Source organism: Polypterus senegalus, chromosome 10 (genome assembly GCF_016835505.1).
Source record: "Polypterus senegalus isolate Bchr_013 chromosome 10, ASM1683550v1, whole genome shotgun sequence".
In the NCBI taxonomy this organism is placed as follows: Eukaryota; Metazoa; Chordata; class Cladistia; order Polypteriformes; family Polypteridae; genus Polypterus; species Polypterus senegalus.
In genome coordinates, this window is record NC_053163.1 from 74482 (window position 1) to 89711 (window position 15230).

The 15230-nt window shown below is 47.5% G+C and overlaps 1 protein-coding gene across 3 annotated transcripts; it reads left to right on the forward strand.

Annotated features, from left to right (window-relative positions):
• Positions 1-254: 254 nt before the first annotated feature.
• sh2b1 (SH2B adaptor protein 1) lies at positions 255-12696 on the forward strand. 3 transcript variants are annotated; one of them, XM_039764737.1, is made up of 10 exons: positions 302-684; positions 4547-5845; positions 6110-6211; positions 6284-6375; positions 6449-6555; positions 8591-8761; positions 9016-9221; positions 10774-10945; positions 11099-11189; positions 11372-11492. In XM_039764737.1, the coding sequence occupies exons 2-10, from the start codon at positions 4628-4630 to the stop codon at positions 11388-11390; spliced, it is 2178 nt and encodes a 725-aa protein (XP_039620671.1). In that variant the 5' UTR covers positions 302-684; positions 4547-4627; the 3' UTR covers positions 11391-11492. The 3 variants fall into 3 exon arrangements, with proteins under 3 accessions (XP_039620670.1, XP_039620669.1, XP_039620671.1); XM_039764736.1 differs by lacking the exon at positions 11099-11189 and having other exon boundaries at positions 255-707; positions 11372-12696; XM_039764735.1 differs by lacking the exon at positions 11099-11189 and having other exon boundaries at positions 256-684; positions 11372-12696.
• Positions 12697-15230: the final 2534 nt, after the last annotated feature.

Sequence of the window (15230 nt, forward strand, 5' to 3'; positions counted from 1 at the left end):
GAGCCACAGGCGGACCGGGCATCTGTCACACGAAGAGGCTGGGGCAGATCGAGAGCGACAGGGCTCCGTTTGAGCGGCATTTCGCCTTGTTGACCCGGGACTACTTTTCGTCTCGTCTCTCTTCTCTTATCGAACACTGCACGGCTCCTTGTGGAGTTGTGTTTTTTCAGCTCACCTTGCACAGTTATTCTTAACACGTGCAGGCTCGGACAGGGGGCGCCCCCGGCCTTAGTGCACGTTGATCTTCTGAACGGTCAGCGGCGTGGCACCTCTTAATGTTTCCATCCTTTATTATATCGCTTCAACGAAAAACGGACAGGAAGCATCTCCGGGATTCGCTCCATACGCATGGAAACGTTTCTCTCAATAAAGCTTTGGATTCAAAGTCGCCCCCGCCCAGCTCTCGCGAGAGGCATGGACCCGTCACTACCATCCTCATCCTCGATATCGCAGAGCTAGCCGCAGCTCGGCACCATCGCCAGCTCAGTCGAACCCCCGGCCCAGGTGGGCTCGAGCTTCACCGAACCGAACAAGGGCCCCGTGGCGATGTAGCGTATCCGAAGCCCATCGTCGACGAGTATATCATCGCGCCCTGGACCCGCCCGCCGACCCACACCCAGCGAGGCGCCTCCGATTTGGACCGGTCTTCCCCGAGCAATGGACCGGCGGGCCGGAGAGAAGCAGGTGGGAGCTGGCGAAACGGCGGGGTGAGGTGGCAAGTTTCACGGCTCTTGGGAGGCTCGGGGAGGAAAAGCTGTGACAGAAACGGGGGCTCAGCCTGGCAGAGCCGAGCGTGGCCGGCCCCGAGATGACCACGAGTGGTGAGCGGCACCCTTGCGCATGCTCCTCCGCGTTAAAACTAAAGGGGAGAGCAGCCTGTGTGATGGAAACGGGAGACAGTCCTTCATCGAGGTGTCACAGAGTCCCTGGCGCCTTCTCTAGGGGGGAGCGATGTATTTTATTTGGGGGTGGGGTCGGGCAGGTTCTCCTGCGCTGTCCGCCCCTGACTTTTAGGTCCATGCTGTCAGTTGGGGTCCATTTGTAATGGTGCAGGGGTCGAGGTTTCCATTACATCGCTCCATCCCCTCCCCGTCTAGCTTGCGCTGCTGCACTCCTTGTTTTGCTATTCCTGATTTGAATTCTGTAGTTGGTTCCGTTCCCTCCACTTGCCTTTGGCTGTATCTCGGCCAGTCTTGGCTTTCAAGGGCTCAGTGGCAGTTGCCAGTTTTGTTTCTTTAATTTTATGGCTTTTCGATTTTTGCTGGGTTTGCGTTTCCGAGCATATATCTTATCACCCACATATTTCAGGAAGATTTGGGCTGCGTGTTCTTTCGCGTTTCACTCTCATTTCTATACAAATTCTATTCAAACAGATGCTTTAATGAGTACAAACAGCTGTAACTTGTGACCAGACACCATTGTTTCTCTTTTTAAAAAAAATTGTAACAACACTCTGTGCAGCTGCTCATGAAAACGAAAATCAACTAAAATCATAAAAGCTGCAGTTTAACTGTTAAAGGAGCAATTAAGGATTTTATGTTGAAGAAGGGTGGCGCAGTGGGTAGCGCTGCTGCCTCGCAGTATGGAGACCTGGGTTTGCTTCCCGGGTCCTCCCCGTGTCTGCGTGGGTTTACTCCCACAGTCCAAAGACATGCAGGTTAGGGTGAATTGGCGATCCTAAATTGTCCCTAGTGTGTGTGTGTGCCCTCCGGTGGGCTGGCACCCTGCCCAGGGTTTGTTTCCTGCCTTGTGCCCTGTGTTGGCTGGGATTGGCTCCAGCAGCCCCCCGTGACCCTGTAGTTAAAATATAGCGGGTTGGATGATGGATGGATGTTGAAGAAGGACAGGAGTAGAAATGTAGTTCTAAAAGATGGTGCATCTGCAAAAGTAATTGGATTCAATGTAAGAACAATCTGGATTAGGGTATTAGGATTTGATGGGTTGTTTTCAAGGCTTACTATTGTACTCGATGTGTTATTTTCGTTTGTTTGGCTGGGTCTTTGTTATAATATTTCGTTTCTAATATAAAAAAAATAGAATATTGTGGTAGAAATGAAAACTTGAGTTATGTGCAGCCTTCCAGGCTAAGACTGAGGACCCTTATCTACGATGTCCTGCACCCTCTCGTGAGGCTTTCAGCTGTGGGACACAGCTTCAGACCTGGGGGACACCTGTGGCTGCAGAGTTTGGACTCCTACCTCAGTTAAGCGAGCCATTACGGGTCTTGTTCAGAAAGCGGACGCCAAAAGCCCTGACTACAAACCCTGAACTTAAGGTTCTGTGGGGGTAAAGTCAGGTACACCAGGGTCCCTAATCTTAAAATTTAGACGAGGTGCCTAATCTTAAAATAGTATAAGGGTGCCTGATCCTAGAGTTGAACCCTGGTGTATACTGGCGGCGTTTGCTTTTTGAACGAGATCCGCCATGACTTCTTTCTCTCTCAGAGTTTTGGATCCATCCAGAAATTGCAAACTGGTTTTGCAATGTTTTAATTGAATGAAATAGAAATGTAGATGGGTTAGATGGCCAAGAATTCATTTGTGTTTCCTTTTAAATATTGTATTTATTAATAAGCACACCAATGGGTAACACTGAAGTAGTTGCTCTCTTGCACTGGTGTCTGTTCAGTTCTTCATTAGTTGAAGTTAAGAAGGCAAACTCTACAGAAAAAGTGAATTTAAAACATAGCAAAATAAAATAAAGAGAAAATGACGTGAATGTCTTACTGCCCTGTAAGTGGAAAGCTGACACCACGGCACTTTTCCAAATGCAAAATAAAAAGAAAAAGCAGGTTGGCTAATTAAGCAGCAAGTTCTATCACATGTCACAAAAACTGACTGGTTGGGACAAAACCTGCAGCCTCGGCGGGGCGCTGAACTTGAGAACCCCTGCACTAGAAAGGTGGCCCTCCGTTTCAGGCCTGGGGACCCCTGTGGCTGACCAACCGGTTTCTCAATCAGCTACTGATGTCATTGCGTAAGTAGCTGGGTCACCCACCAGTGAGCGCGTTAGTAAATAAAGATTTAGACCGTTGGCACAACTGGAAAAGCAGATTGAAAATGGCGGTGCAGCTAATGTTGATGATAATGACATTTTTAAAAGTTCTCACCATGTAACAGACAAACGCCTGCCACATTTCAATAGACGGTTAGCAAGTGCAGCTTTGTAAGTCCTAGATTGACAGGAAATAGCAGCTTCCTTACTTAGGGCGGGAGTCCAATTCAAAACCGAGATCGTTTGGGATTAAAATGTGCAGCCCCTCGGCCGGACGGCACCGCGAGTGCCGAGTGTCTTACCATTCCCTCCTCCTTTCTAATATGAACTTGCAATGTGGAAGGCAGACACGTTTGGATTGCGGTCGCCGTGTTCTGTCCTTGTGCGGAGCAGGCTTCTGTCGCACAGCTGCGCCCATTCATTCACCTGAGCATTGCTACGCCCTGCCAACACACTTTTGGGGATCTGCGTTCATATGCCATGTATTCTTCCCCTACACTTCCAGATTTGTGATAGGTTGTGCCTGTTGAACAAACGAGTTTGTCATCATCCTACTAATTTTACAAAGTGAAAAATATTTGATTAACCGACGCACTCATGCCTAGGCTGCTGAATGGCACACCTTTTGAATGTCTTAACTGTTTGTTGTGTCTGCCGTCTTTTATTGTAAATTCCATGTTCATCTTGCGGTCCTCCTGGAGGCCCTGGTCCAAGCCCACTTTTCATGCTGGAGCGCTCACGTCCTGTTCCCGAGTGTGTGCCCCTCTTGTCTGTCTCCACTGGGTGTTGTGACTAATCTTGCACACTGGGAGAGAAGAGATGCTTTTGCTAGGTTTGTCTGTGGGGTTTGCTGGCACAATTTAAGTAAAATTCAAGATGTCAGCATCTATTAAACTTCCTTATGCTGTTTCCTGGCCTTTTCCCGTTTTCATTTTGTGCTCAAAAGGGAATTCTGTTTCTGTAGATCACAATAGATTTCTGTGAAAAGCGTGAAATAAAAATAAGAAAATAAAAGCTTTGCACTCTAATTTGTTTACAAGCACTGACAGTTGACAGAGCCTGGATGCTGGCACTAACTCCTCGAGAGAATTGGCTATTTCAGTAAAATGGCACCTGTGTAATAGTAATGTTAAAATCAAAAGACATTTCTAGATACATAACGATAACAATCGTACTTATTGCTTTTTCACTTTATCGGTCTCTAGGAGAAAGTCTCAAATTCTTCTAAAAGGTGAGTGGCGTCATTCGGTAATCTGATGACAAAGCTCAACTGCACCGACTAAGGCAGGCTTAGCCAGTCCAATGAAGAACAGATGTTGACTTCAACAAAACCCTTTCTCGTTCTTCTCTCCTTGATCTTCCGGTGTAAAACCTTCTGCTCGTGCGCAGGACTTCTTAAATGGTTCACGCTAAGTTTGAGACAGTGGGTCTCTGATCAGTGTTGTGTGTTTAGGGGTGAGTGCCCACAGCGAGCAGATTTGCCATCTCATTTCACGATGCCCCATATCTGGTGCTTTTACTTATCTGAGCCCGACTTTCCATTTTTCCACAGCTCCTGGACAGCTGCTTCTGCTGAGAGACGAGGACGCCCCTCAATTTGATGCCACTTTGTGCCGTCAGATGCTGGTGAACTATGAATGGAACAACTTTGCCAAGTAATTCGAGTGAGGAGACCAGCCCCCACTGTGGTGAGGCTCTGACACTTATGTCTCCCCCCTCACCTTCTTGGAGGGAGTTCTGCGAGATTCATGCCCGCGCTGCCGCCTCAGAGTTTGCCCATCATGTGAAGAACTTCTTGGCTGAGAATCCCCAGTATGTGGCACTGCCAGGAGGCGCCGGAAACACTTTTTCCAGATGCTTTGCTGAGCACTTCATCTGCCACTTTGAGAGTGAAGTGGGGGGCGGCATCCTGCACCCAGGAGGAGAAGAAGTGGGCAGTGATGCTGTGTGGGCAGAGACCTGCTCCAATGAGGACTCCTCCTCTGTGACCTCACCTCTGACTGCCCAAGACCCCATCCTGCCAGTGTATGCTCCGGCCCTGCCCACGGGCTTGTCCAGTAGCCAATCGAGGAGCTCGGAGGACATTTCGCTCTCATCCATGTCCTCCTACACCACAGGGCTGACTGGACCCGGTCAGCCGCTAGGATGTAGTTCTGTGCAGAATGCTGTAGGGGTTGTCGCTGGCAAGCCAAAACTGCGCAAGCGCTTCTCTCTACGCAGTGTGGGCCGCAGCGTCCGTGGCAGCATGCGAGGCATTTTGCATTGGAAGAGTGCAGGTAGCGAGTCCAGTTCCCCCAGCGTGGAGGAGCGTGAGGTACTGGGAGGCAGTGATGAGGGCAAGATGTTGGGTCAACCCGTGGGCCGAGGCAGCAGAAGCGCCAGTGGCCTACCCATTTCCTTATCACTGCCGCTGGCCTCTCATGCACCATCACTTCCTCCTTCATCCAGCAGCTCATCATCTTCATTCTCATCAGAGCAGAAGGAACAGAGGAAGAGTGGCCGCATGGCTGAAAAGGCAGAACGGGACAAATGGACTCATCGCTTTGAGAAACTTCGGCTCTCTCGCTCCCCTTTGCCATCCAAGGTAGAACTGTCAGACATCCGACGAGAGGGGCTCCTGTCGTACATGGTGGCAGATGAGCTGAGTGCTGGCATTGCCTGCTATGAGGAGCAGAGCAGTCACACTACTGTATACCCAGCAGGGGTGCCTGCTTCGGCAGCAGGAGGCATTGGCATGAGGTCCCGCTGGCAGAAGTGCCGCTTGATGCTGCGCAGAGAAATCAGGCCTGACGGAGTCTCGCCCGTACAAAATGCTGAGGACTACGTGCTGGAATTCTTTGTCCCACCAAAGGTAAATGAGCTCTTTAGGGTATTGGGGTGAGGTACAAACCCAAGAGTGGGAAGCCAGAGTGGAAATGCAGTGTTACAAAGTACAGTTGATGACATTAGACACGCTCCGTGTGCAAGAAGGTATGCAGGGTCATGTCGAGTGTGTTCAGGCACAGTGTTGAATGTTGGCTTGATTTTCATGAGTTTTTATCGAGCAGGGTCCCAATGTGGTACGCTGGCGCACTCCACTCGCCGTTCCTTTTTGACATGTCTCCTTTTACTGTAGGCCTCAAAGCCTCGTATCAGCATTCTGTGCTCTAGTATTGTGGACGTCAGAACTACTACCCCTCTGGAGATGCCAGACAAGGAGAACACTTTTGTGCTAAAGGTGGGTGGCGCCTGTGGTGCTGAGGGTGTGAGCCCACAGGTGGGGAGTCATTATTGCCCTTTCTGTCTGTAGATGGAGGATGCAGTGGAATACATCCTGGAGACGGTTGATGCCCTTCAGATGAGATCCTGGCTCTCGGACATTCGGGACTGCATGAACTGCTGGTCAGTGGCTGTACATCTTGCCTCTTGAAATCCGTCATTTTGCATGGCACCGACTGTCTTGTGTGTTTTGCAGTGACCGAGATGACACTTTAGATATTTCGTGTCTCAGCCACTCTGAGAGCGTCTCGAGTAGACAGCTACCGGCTGGGCCCAGTGACCTGAGTGATCGACTCTCACAGGGTATGTTTTGGTCCTTTCTCATTTCCAATGATTGCAGCTTTGAATGAGTCTGCCGAGGAGGTGTTGCACTTTGTAACCTTTAACCTTTTTTTTTTTTTAAACTAGTGACAGTACTTTGCAGCCTAAGAGATTCTTTTTTACTCTGGACAAGCGAATGTTCTGACAGATTGTGGGGTTCACCCTACCTTACCTGTGTGAAGTGCACCAGTTTTTAAATGCAGTCCTATGGGCCCACTGTGGTTGCAGATTTTTGTTCCATTTCACTTTTGCTTTTAATTAATCAAGTTGGTATTTCTCAGTTTTCCTGTTTTGGTGTCAATCCTGCAATTCCAAAACAATTTTTTTTTTATCGTAATAGAGCAATCATTTGTCTGCAGGCGAGTCTTGGGTTAACTTTGCGGCAATTCAGCAGATATGAATAAGTGCATAAAACTTTTTTTTCTTTTTGACTGAATTTCAATCCTTTTTTAACTAGCAAATTCTGCTTTACGTTTACGAGCTAAGCAAACTAGTTTCGACTTGGATTAATGCATGGCAGCTGTCGCTAGTGCTGAGGCATGTTACAGTACTTGTCACCATTTTTCTGTCATTTTGTGCTTTCGTTCTGCCGTCCTGCCAAATGTAGCTGGCCACACAGGCATCTATGCAGCAAACTCCATGACAAAGGAGCACTTGGGCTGGCAGCTGGCCATTCAGCAAAGTGGGTAGCGCATATGGCTTGTAACCCTCAGTGTCCTAAATGCACATCCAGCTGTGCCTCTCAGCTTTTGGGAAGGGAACCGATACCCGGTGTGATGTCTCCATTGTCAGGTAGTGGTGGTGACCATTACTGTTCCATGAGGTTCAAACTCTTCATTTTAAAACTTATTTATTATGGTAATACTGCTTCACTGTCCTCATGTCTATGAAACATTTTTCTTTTGGCATTTCCCACTAATGGGCAATTCTGACTTGCATACAAAATGGAGTTAGAAATGTCTCCAGGTATGGAACTTCTTCATAACCTTCTGAGACGCACCGACCGTACGTGACATGGTCATAATTTGGTGTTAGCTTGGTTTTTGTTGTGATTGTTTCCCGGTTATCTGTCATTATTTTCTAATAAGCTTGATGGCAAGTCTTTTGACGTCTGATATCATTGTGTGGTATTTGTGACTGTGTCTACTCTCCTCAGTGTTACCTCTCAATATTAGGCAGCAATGAAGGGTACAAAATCCACAGAAAACGGTGTAATAAACAAATCATAAAAAAACCTTAGGCTTTGGAAACAATACCAATATTCCTGAATTCCATGTTAATGTAAAGTTCACACTGCTGCACTTTTAGAATAAAAGAAGAAAAAAGATTAGCTAATCAATGAAAAAAATGAATTTGAGGTAAAATGGCTCTCTGACTTTGAAACTGTTTGGAATAACAAGCTGCAGCCACAGGGGGCCGCGGGATGAAACGTGAAAAGCACTGGTGGTGTGTTAATCCTGAACCTTCTGACTCCTCAGTCTTGATTACTACTTAGTCCAGTTTAAGTTTTGTGTCTTCCCTAAAATGAATGTCCCAAAAGCCTCATTAAAATATGTTTTTATGGATTATATTAGCTGAGATCTGGAGAGTTTCTTGTTTGGTTAAAAGCAATTGCAAATTGTGATTTTCTTACCTTTATTAACATTAAACTTGTTGCATTTATACGTGACTATTGCAAGTATCAGAAAGCTAGTTTCAAACCAACTACAAATTGTCACCAGAGGTATTTGTTGCAATGTGGCTCCAAGTAGCAAGTATAATGTTTGATTGAAGGAAAAAATGAAATCTAATGGGTAGGACGTTAACCGAGATTTCTTGGCTGAAAGACCGTGCTAACCATCACACCACTGTCAAAACCCATGTGGTGCCAGACGCCACTCTGGTATTTTTTTGCCCCTACCCATAGCCACGCTAGTTAAACGGATTATTTTGGTAACGTCTGGCTTCACAGCAGCAATAGCGCACATCACAAAATTCCAATCTTTTAGAGCTTTCAGTTTGTGTCGTTTTCACTCAGGTGGATATGGGGGACTGGGGGGAACTCAGTCAGCCTCCCCAAGTTCTGCGGAACCCCACCCACCTGAGCTGCCCCCTCGCATCCCAGTTGATGAATCTCTAGACCGACTGCACGGAGGTGGAGGTGGAGCCAATGTTATAACACCTTTTGCGGAGACCCCTGATGGAACAGGTAGGTTGCTTTTTCCTTTCGGTCTGGATTCCACTGGAGCCAGACTTCTGAGTGCAGCCTGTGCTGTGCTTTCATGGAGTTCAAATCGGGCATGGGAAGTTGGGTAACTGTGCCTTGCAAGAGGAGACATCGTGAAGGGCAGCAGCAGGGGAAGCAGTGCCATTTTGAATGGGTTTCTAATAAAATAGGTGAACGTTCCATTTAAAGATAGCAGTTATGTAAGGTTTGGTACCCTGGCTTTCTCTTTTCTGCAGGCTCCTTCCTCTTCTCTGACACAGTGGAGGTACTTGACCACTCTCTCTCGGAGTGTCCTTGGTTCCATGGGACCCTGTCACGACTTAAAGCAGCACAGCTTGTGCTGGCTGGAGGTCCTGGCAGCCATGGAGTTTTTCTGGTACGACAGAGTGAAACAAGACGGGGAGAATATGTGCTGACCTTCAACTTCCAAGGAAAGGCAAAGGTGAGCCTTGATACTGGACCAGCATGCATAACAATCGTGTAAAAGTTAACAGGTTTATGTTAAGATTCTGTGTTAGCATGTTTTGCAGTGAATAAAATGCATGCTAGGTTTAGAGTTTGTCTGATGTCATAAGTGCAATGGATCGAGCAGCCTGAGTCTGTGGGAATCCAGCACCTTACACTGGGATAGCCCGTTTTTGACATGCACCACGTATGTAATGTAGCGTCTTAAGAGTGAAGAGTAGGTGCACACTGCGCAGTTTTAGTCTGAGCTCCGATCGCTAGCTTGGTTTTCTAATTGGTACAGAATTGCGAAACAAGGGTGTAGCGGCAGCATTTGCAAGTGAAAAGATACATTAATGTGGTTTATGGGCTGTCAATGGTGCAAAAGGTCATGCAAACCAATTCTGCATTTCAGTTCCCATTCACCAATCAGGAAGTGACACCAGTTTATGCTTATAGTAAAACGTTATTTATTAAAAAATATATTTAAAAAAGATCCTAAGGGGAGAAACCCCCAGCAGACAGTTAAGTAAATTCAGTCCTCCCTGATATCACCAGTTAATAAAAATAGCAGAGCTTTCAGTCCACTACTGCAGGTCGACATGAAAATGAAATAATAAAATGTGCATAAAGTCACAATAAATGTTTATCTGTGCACAAGTATGGAGAGCAGCTGTACTCATTTCCCCAGCTAATTATTCAAATTGCATTAAATCCCAATAACTTAATAAAATTATCAACTTGGTTGGCAAGAGAATCATCCTTTGTGTGATCCTTCTGAGAAAAATGAAATATGATATCAGGTCTTCAGAGAAAAATACTGAGGAGCAATGCCCAGCAGCGAAATTCCTGAAAGCTTTATATATTTGTACCTATTAACAGATTAGCGTAAGTAACTTGAGGACGGGCCAATCAAGTGAGCACTAAATAATGAGCGGAGTTACATTGAAGTGAGCGTAGGACTGCATCAGCTGGCATGTCGAGGGTTATTTCCACACTGAAAAGAATAGGAGATTAAAGACAGATGTAGCTGATGTCTGACGAAGGTTATGCAGCGTTGTCCTTTTCAGCATGTAGCCAACTGTAGAAACTGATACACACTGAAGTATCGCCCATCAGACGTTCTCTAACCTGTCATAAGCCTGCAATGTATAAAGTGCCAGCCTCCAATGAGCTTATATTGGCAGAATAGTGTTAGATGGCACCTGAACTCCTGATGTTCTAACCAGTGCGGAGATTGCATAGTCTACACCTACCAGTAAACAGCATGCATGTGACTAATAGCCTATTGGAATTCCTTTTGCTTGCTTGCCTGCCTATTTGATATTAATTAGGGTTAGGCTTAGCATTACTTCCCATACATAATAACATAGAGCCTCATTTTTGCAGATCTTTTTCAATCAAGTACTTTTGTAATATAGTGCCTTACACTGTTGAAACTGCTGCTGTGCTCATACTTGTACCTTGCTTGAGCACCTTACCTCCGAAGAAGTAAATTCCCTGGATGTAAAGCCTTTGACCTTCTAACCTCGCCCTCCTCTCTTTTGAAGCATTTGCGCCTGTCTCTGAATGAAGACGGCCAATGCCGTGTCCAGCATCTCTGGTTTCAGTCCATCTTCGACATGCTTGAGCATTTTCGTGTGCACCCCATTCCGCTGGAGTCGGGAGGAGCCAGTGACGTGACACTTATCAGTTTTGTAGTGTCCGCCAGTCGGCAGCACGGTAAGCTGGTGTGTGATATGAAGGCAGTTATGTGTTAACGTGGCATAGCCTCTTCAGCTGCACGGCCAATCCCTCGCCCGCCCCACCCTGGCATTTTTTTTTGCCTCTGATCGGCTGTTTTTATTCTTGTTTGTCATTGGGTCCTCTCCGCAGGCCGGGACCGCTCAGGCAGCCGATCAGCAGTGTGTGATGTCATCACCCCGCGCCACCCTGAATCTCCATCAACCCCCATCTCTGACTGTGTGTAAGTGGGACTACACCGACTTGTGTGTGTGTATGTGTGTGTATGTGCACGTGTGTTTGTCTACATGATCACAGTGTGCATCGCCAGGAATGTCTGTGTCTGTGTACTGACCCGCTCCCGTGTCTTGTTCTTACCACTCTCCCCTTTCTCCCCCTTTCTCCCGTTTCTCTGTTGTCAAACAGACTTGATCAGCTCCCGTAGCCCCGCTACCCTGCCTCCCCCTCCGGCGCCCCCTCTACCACCTGCGCGACCTCCACCGCCCAGTCCCCCACAGGACAGAGAGAGGGGAAGTGAGGGAGAGGATGAGGACAGTGGGGAGAGAGAGGGGGTGACACTGCGCCAGCTTGAACCTTCGCTGTCTGAGGGTGACGAGCGAGACAGCATGAGGACGAGAGCTGTTGACAACCAATACTCGTTCTTTTGAGAAATTAAGGACCATGCAGACGGGCGTGATGAAGGGGCCACGGGTCTCTAAAAAGTAACTGACATAGAAAAAATGAACCCTGGCAAAGTGGACAAGGTGGAAGAAGACCTAAACGAGTGGACAAGTTTGAGACGGAGGCTCCCGAAAGAGAAGACGATTAAGCAAGAACAATCTTGACACTGGGTGAGGACACGAGAGAGAGAGAGAGAGAGAGTGGCCAGGACGGGGAAGGCACAACGGAGAAGTGCACAAAAGGAAAGACTAAACAATACTAAAAGACCAATTCTTTGAGTGAAGCTCACTAAGAAGTGTGCTTAGGACAAGGAAAGAGGAGAGGGACCTCAAGATAAAGACGACAAAAGGGGCCTGAGGATCAGACGAGAGAGCAGCTGGTGAACGGTAGGCGAAGAATTCTACATGTGCGGACATGATGTGATGGCTTGGCAACTGTTTGAGCATCGAGTCGGTCTTCTTGAGTGAAAAAGACGTTTGTCCCGCCTCTGGAGACACAAAAACACAAAACCACGGCCCATGGGTGGTGTGGCCAAGTTTTCTTGCATTATTTAAGGAGACTGTTTCAGTCTGCAGTGCAGCTCCCACCCCGAGTTGACACTACCTGACCAGCAGGTTCACCATCTACCCAACACTTCCTCCTCAGCTGGCACACCGTATTCAAACATGGACTCCACTTGGCTTAAGGGTATTCTGTCTCCCTTGGCACCTCTACCAGTTTGTGGTCACTTGCATTTCTAAGTGCCTTTTTTCCAATGGTGACATCAGCACAGGCAGCTGGCTGCTGCGCCTACGTAGCGGCTGGGAGAAATCCGGTGTTGTGCCACATGTGTGACGTGGCTCGTTTATTTACCTCAGGCACGACTGGCCTGCTGGTCACTTCAGGAGGGACTGAGGCCGCATTCATTGCAAAGGAGTGAATGTGGTGCCATGGGCACACGCACCGTAGGGTTGGGAGTTGGACTGCAGGCCTGTTTATACTAGTTGTGAATGTATCTATCGTGCCCGGCGCTTATTATCAGTGGTACTTTTTTGGAATTTCACATGAAAGTAATAAATAATTGGAATATTTCTGGTGCTCTCTGTTTCTCTACGTTGCGCTGATCAGGCTAAAAGTACGTGGGACCCGCGCTGCAAGCTGAAGTTTAGGCGTACGGCGCACTTGACCGAGTTCGGGCCGTGACGAGCTCACATATGCGCTACGAATTAGAAACTTTACAAAGTATGTAATGCACGTGTAAAAATGGCGATTCATTTAAACAAAAAACAAAACAATATTTAGTGCAATTAGCATAAAGGGATACACACAATATCTGACCATTAAAACTCTGATTGAGATCTGACCGTTTCACTGAGGAAAGGAGAATAAAGTTGAGTGTGTCAGGGCCGACGCGATCACAGGGTGGCAGCTGACCCCTCTTGGCCAATCTAAAGTCATTTATTGTGAGACTTCCTATCATGACTGCGCCCACGTCTTTGTTTCTTATCAGTCACATACAACTAAGAACTGTCTGAGCTCCCCAGGAATGAAGCGCATGATTTCTAGTGCATTAAAGTAAGAATTGCATGGCAGGCGGCTTCTCTTGACAGCGAGGCTTCTGGCCCGTAGTGGTGACTCGTCGACACGCACCTTGAACGAGACGGTTTGTGTGGTCGAGTAAAACAACCGCATCCCCTCGTCCGTAAACTCCAAGTGCTTCTGGTGTTTTTGCCAGGGCGCGAGACCCGTTTGACAGCACAGCAGTGGAAGTGAGTGGCACAGCAAGATGGAGAGAAGACAAACGGAGCACCGAAGGAGAGAAATGCTACTTAATATAATACTCTGCGTTTCCACCAGAAAATGGAGGGTGGCACCGATTAAATAAGCAAGTAATTGTAGCTAAAAATAAATAACAATGCCATGCAGACATTTTCTGATGTGTTCTAATAAGTAGGACGTCGGCACTCGACTGTTTGCTTTTCATTACAATTTAAATTATGGGTATGGGGTGAAAATTATGGGAAAGCATTTGCTGTAGGGATGAGGGTGTGGGCCGCGTCAGATTTACATCTTAAAAGAACTCGCGGTGAAGGTGTGCCACATTTAAGGACCGCGGCTGCTGCTCTGTCACTACAGAGGACACTGCAAGTGAATTGTAGAGCATGACTAAGAATTAAAAGATGGCGTGTATGCTGCTTCCTAAAGTCACGTATTCAAGCAGCTCAAAGTGCTGGTCAGTCAGAACTCCAGAATGAGAGCCGGACTGTAAAGATCAGTGTGGCCCATCAAAACCTCTCCATGATCTAAAAGTACATGAACGCCTTCAGGCCCCTTACACATTCAGTGCCTGTGGATGGCCGAGTGGGTGATCGAGATAGCTGGGCAGCATCGTGCCCACTACTTTTACTTGGTAGGGGAAACGGCGAATACTTTTCTTTTTGTACAAAGGACTAACAAACCAAAGCCGCCATAAGCACAGCCACTCAGAAGCTCCAGTCAGGGTGTGCCAACTAAAGTTGTGATTCTTCAGCCTGAGAGCAGAGGGTTGGCAGATATAAAGCGGGTCCCAGTATGCAAAAGCTCAGCCTCCCATTATTATTTCATTCACCTTTAAAATGTTTAGGAGGCCAGCAGCTCGAGACGTACGTAAGTAAGGTCTCCGTCAGTTAAAGCTATAAATGTGAAGAGGAGAATTTTGAAATCGGCCCTAAGCTTAACTGGAAGCCAATGTGGTGACTTGAGGACTGGCGTCGTGTGGTCAGACATTCTGGTCTCGGTAAGGATTCTTGTACCAACATTGTCAGTTCTTGTCCTAATGTGAGATAAATTTGAATTACGGACCCTCGGCATGAGGTATGGGATTAACGGCTCCGTGCGCCGTTTAATGGCACTGCAGATGTTCCAGACGTGCCTCCTAGGCCTCTGGGCTCTAATCTCCGCCATCTGTCGGCGGTTCGCTAGTCCATACTTTCCTGTCTCTCTACGGCCTGACTGATGTCCGTGAGAAGCTTCACATTTCAAGCACTAACCAAACAGCTGCAACTAACTTTGGCCGTGAGCGCTGTGGCTTGATGGGACGTGAGTAACTGATTGCTAGCAGAGAGCAGCTCCCATGATGCACAGCAGAAACGAATGAAGTATTCTCGTCGTGGAGCAGTGTGCTCTAGCGTTTGGATAAGGTCCATACTCTTCCGTCCCAGCTGGACAGCCCACCATTACAGGTCTGGGTCTGGGTCTGGGTGAGCATGTAGCGTTATTGCCCCCATTTCAGAAGGTGCCAACTCCTGAGCAGGACAGACTGCTGGCCGTTATCTGGTAGACCGATGGATGCCTCACTTTTATCTCGGTATTTCATTCTGGCTGACAACTCTGAACAGCATGAAGCCATTCTTACTGTAACCACTAGGGGGAGCTCGGCAGTCAAAGAGACTTAAAGGAAGTGGATGGGGTAAGTGAGACGCGTGAGCAGGCCATCCTGTAGTCCGTTCAGATCAAATCAATGAACAAACGAGCATATTTAAGATCCTAAGAGTTAACGCTTTATAGCCACGGTACTCAACTCCGGTCCTGGAGGGCCACCGCGCCATTTTTTAATCGGATGCCATTTATTTTCTATGCAGTCGGT

What these genes read in the sequence shown, in the direction of transcription:
- sh2b1 (XM_039764736.1), top strand. Translation starts at nt 4,628, where the DNA reads ATGAATGGAACAACTTTGCCAAGTAATTCGAGTGAGGAGACCAGCCCC. An exon ending in GGAGACCCCTGATGGAACAG is followed by an intron (nt 8,762 to 9,015) that starts GTAGGTTGCTTT and finishes TCTTTTCTGCAG; the next exon opens with GCTCCTTCCTCTTCTCTGAC. An exon ending in ACTTCCAAGGAAAGGCAAAG is followed by an intron (nt 9,222 to 10,773) that starts GTGAGCCTTGAT and finishes TCTCTTTTGAAG; the next exon opens with CATTTGCGCCTGTCTCTGAA.